A 3,641-nucleotide genomic window follows, 5' to 3' on the forward strand; every position below is an offset into this window, starting at 1 on the left:
GCCTGAGACGCTCCCGCCGTCCGGGACGCGGACGCGCCCCGCTAGGGCGTTTTGTGGCTGCGCCGAGACGCCGCGCGCCACTTCCCCAGCCCGGGGGCGGGAGGGCCCGGCTGGGCGCAGCGCGCGCCAGCGGGCGGCGGCCGCCGGGGGCCGCAGGTGCCCTGGAGCCGCTCGCCCGGCAGGTACTCGCCAGAGGAGGGGAGGGGAGGGGCGTGAAGAGCCCCGCGCCGCGCGGCCCCGCCTCCCCTTCGCCCCGGGAGCTCCCTTCGGGAGGAAAGCCTCCCCGGCCCCAGCCGGCCTCCCGGCCCCCTCCCCGCCGGCACCCCGCTCTTGGTGATTGGCTGGCGCCGCGGGTCCCTGGCACGCGCCTGTGGATGTAGTTATAAGAATCCTCGCGTGCCGGCCCTCAGCTTCAGCCGGTCGCCACAGCCCTCCCCAACGCCGCGCGGGCGCCGTCCAGAGCGCAGCGGCCGCGGGCACTCCAGGAAGGCCGGGGCGGGGGTGGGGCGGTCCTCGTTGCCTCCCGTGCCAGACCGGGAGGGCGGGGGCTGCCCGACGAGCCCGAGCTGCAGCCGCAAACTTCCAGAGAACACCCCTACTACCCTAGGCCAGCAGTTCCCCGGGCCCTCGGCGGCGCAGAGCATGGACGCGGTGCTGCTAGAGCACTTCCCCGGGGGCCTGGACGCCTTCCCGTCCTCTTACTTTGACGAGGAGGACTTCTTCACCGACCAGTCTTCTCGGGACCCTCTGGAGGACGGCGATGAGCTACTGGCCGACGAGCAGGCCGAGGTGGAGTTCCTCAGCCACCAGCTGCACGAGTACTGCTACCGCGACGAGGCGTGCCTGCTGCTGCAGTCCGCGCCTCCGGCGGCCCCCCACGCACTCGCCCCGCCGCCCCCGGGGGGTTCTGGAGAGCCGGAGGACAGCGGCGGCGGCGGCTACTGCTGCGAGGCGGGGGCGCCCCCCTGCGGCTTCCCTTACTCGCCCGGCTCTCCGCCCTCGTGCCTGGCCTACCGATGCGCCGGGGCGGCCGCGCTGTCCCCGAGGGCGCGGCTGCGTGGCTTGAGCGGGGCGGCGGCTGCGCGGCGGCGGCGGCGGGTGCGTTCCGAGGCGGAGCTGCAGCAGCTGCGGCAGGCTGCCAACGTGCGCGAGCGGCGGCGCATGCAGTCCATCAACGACGCCTTCGAGGGGCTGCGCTCGCACATCCCCACGCTGCCCTACGAAAAGCGCCTCTCCAAGGTGGACACGCTGCGCCTGGCCATCGGCTACATCAACTTCCTCAGCGAGCTGGTGCAGGCCGACCTGCCCCTGCGCGGCGGCGGCGCGGGCGGCGGCAGGGGGCCCGGCGGAGGGCGCCTGGGCGCGGACAGCCCGAGCAGCCAGGCCCAGAAGGTCATCATCTGCCACCGGGGTACTCGTAAGTGCGTCCGCCTCACAGCTCGTAGAGGGTGCGGGGGATGGGAACGGGAAGGTCCCGGGGCGGGGGCTGGGTGAACGGACCGACCAGCTGACTGACGGACGCACAGACGGGCGGGCTGTGGGTACCGGCCACGTTGAACCGGAGTTGGCGTTTCTGAGGTTTTTCCGCCACTCTGACAGCGGCCCTGAGGGTGCGCGTCCCGGATAGACTTGCAACTTCTGGGATTGCGGGATGAGGGCGCTGGGGGCTCGCGAGGTGGAGAAAGAGTGTTGTTCAGAGTAACCAAAGACGCCTGTCTGTCAAAGCGCCCGGAAGGGGATCTCGGAGGACCGGAGGGGCAGTGCTGGGAGCAGAGTTGGACATTCACAATCTGTTTTTTTTTTTTTTTCTTCCTCTCCCCCCCTCAGGGTCCCCCTCCCCCAGCGACCCGGATTATGGCCTCCCTCCCCTTGCAGGACACTCTCTCTCTTGGACTGATGAAAAACAACTCAAAGAACAAAATATTATCCGAACAGCCAAAGTGTGGACCCCAGAGGACCCCAGAAAACTCAACAGCAAGCCTTCCTTCAACAACATAGAAAACGAACCGCCCTTTGAGTTTGTGTCCTGAGAAGAGTCAGACCTGCCTGAGGACGTGATTCCGTCTGTGTGCATATTGTACATGTAAATATCTATAATGTAAATGTAACTTAAGAATCACATTTTTCTAATGGCAATCAACTGTTTGTTATTTATCTATTTATTATCCTGTCGAGTTAATGAAATAGATGATCTCTTTTTAAATATATAATTTATATAATTTATCCTGATTTTCTTAAAATATGCAATAGTCTATGATCTTCCCCAGCACCTTTGGCAGAACTCTGCATTATTGGAAGAACTCTGACCGGAAAACGTCATGCTAATTTATTGACAGATACGGTTTATTTCTAAGCAATGTTAATAAATGCTATTCATACCGTTTTCTAAAAGTTGTTTTAAACTTGATAGGTGTAGCTGTATCTTTAAATTAAAGATGAATTAACCTACTTTGTAAAAAGGAAAAAAAAAAAAAACTCAATCAGAGACCCCAAACGAAGCTATACAGTAAGAGACACCTTTTAGATTTAGTTTAAAGGGAGTGGGTTAGAGGATTAGGCCTCATTGGGAGAGCCCTTCCTCTGCATCCCAGTCCTAACACCCTAGGAAGCAAATGGGTCACGGAGTGTTTGTTGCTCTCATTCTTTCAGATGGGAAAGCTAAGGCTGGGAGACATTTGACTTATCCAAGGTCATGGGCACCCTGCGTAATCATAGTGTATAAAGTGGACACTGTGGGTCCGGTGGCGACAGTGGGCTAATTTCTGGGCTAGCAAAGGGAAGACGCCTTTCTGCTTCCAAGGGCTGGGGAGAAGGGGTTGCTGTTAAGCTGCCCTGTGACCCATCCCTTCTGCAGTTACAGCATCAGGTACATGGAACTCAGATATACTCAAAGGAAATGAGAAAAGCCACCAGGTTGAGGCCGGAGACCCCCTCTCGGATGTTTCCCAACAAAACCCAGGGTCTTTGGGATAAGACAAGAAAGGAGCACGCCCTCTCTGCCGCTTCTGCAACTGGGTAATTTCTGAAATTGACTCGGCTTTGCCTCCAGCAGAATCCAGTCCTTTGAGGCAAGCAGCCTGGGGTGAAGGCGAGGCTCCGGCGGAGAGCCGCCCCCTAGTGAAGGGGAGAGGCGCGAGGGCGCAGCGGGGAGCGCCCGGGAAGCTAGGGTTTGGACTAATCTCCGAGGCCTCTACGGGCACCTCCCTGGCCCTCAGGGAGCGCTCGGCTGCGAGCCGGAGTCTGGGCACGCGGCTCAGAGTGCGGGACCCCGCGCGCGCTCGGACCGCGCGGGTGCGGAGCGGGAGGCGCCGAGCAAGGTCTCGCGCGTTCCGCGCGCTCTTCCTGGCTGATCCACAACGCCGGCGCCCCGCAGGCCCTGGGGAACCGAGATGGCACTCCCCGGCCCGCAGCCGCCTGGTCGGCCAAGGTACGATGGCGCATCTCCCTTGGTACCCAAGGCCCTTCCGAGGGACAATATGTCGGCAGCATGCTAATTGCTTTAACCTAGTTTCAGACCCACTGAGGGGTTCCCCGCGCGCCGCGGGTGCCATGGACGTCATCCAAGAGCAATTAAAGCGAGGCCGCGAGCCCGACCCGCAGCGCGGTCTGGCCAGACGCGCGGAGATTCTGGGTCGCCAAGC

The 3,641-nt window shown here is 61.7% G+C and overlaps 1 protein-coding gene across 1 annotated transcript; it reads left to right on the forward strand.

Moving 5' to 3' along the window:
- PTF1A (pancreas specific transcription factor, 1a) lies at positions 495-2,387 on the forward strand. The gene is made up of 2 exons (XM_018056879.1): positions 495-1,417; positions 1,828-2,387. Exons 1-2 carry the CDS (start codon positions 643-645, stop codon positions 2,028-2,030), a joined length of 978 nt encoding a protein of 325 aa, XP_017912368.1. The 5' UTR covers positions 495-642; the 3' UTR covers positions 2,031-2,387.

Source organism: Capra hircus, chromosome 13, assembly GCF_001704415.2.
Source record: "Capra hircus breed San Clemente chromosome 13, ASM170441v1, whole genome shotgun sequence".
Classification (NCBI taxonomy): Eukaryota; Metazoa; Chordata; class Mammalia; order Artiodactyla; family Bovidae; genus Capra; species Capra hircus.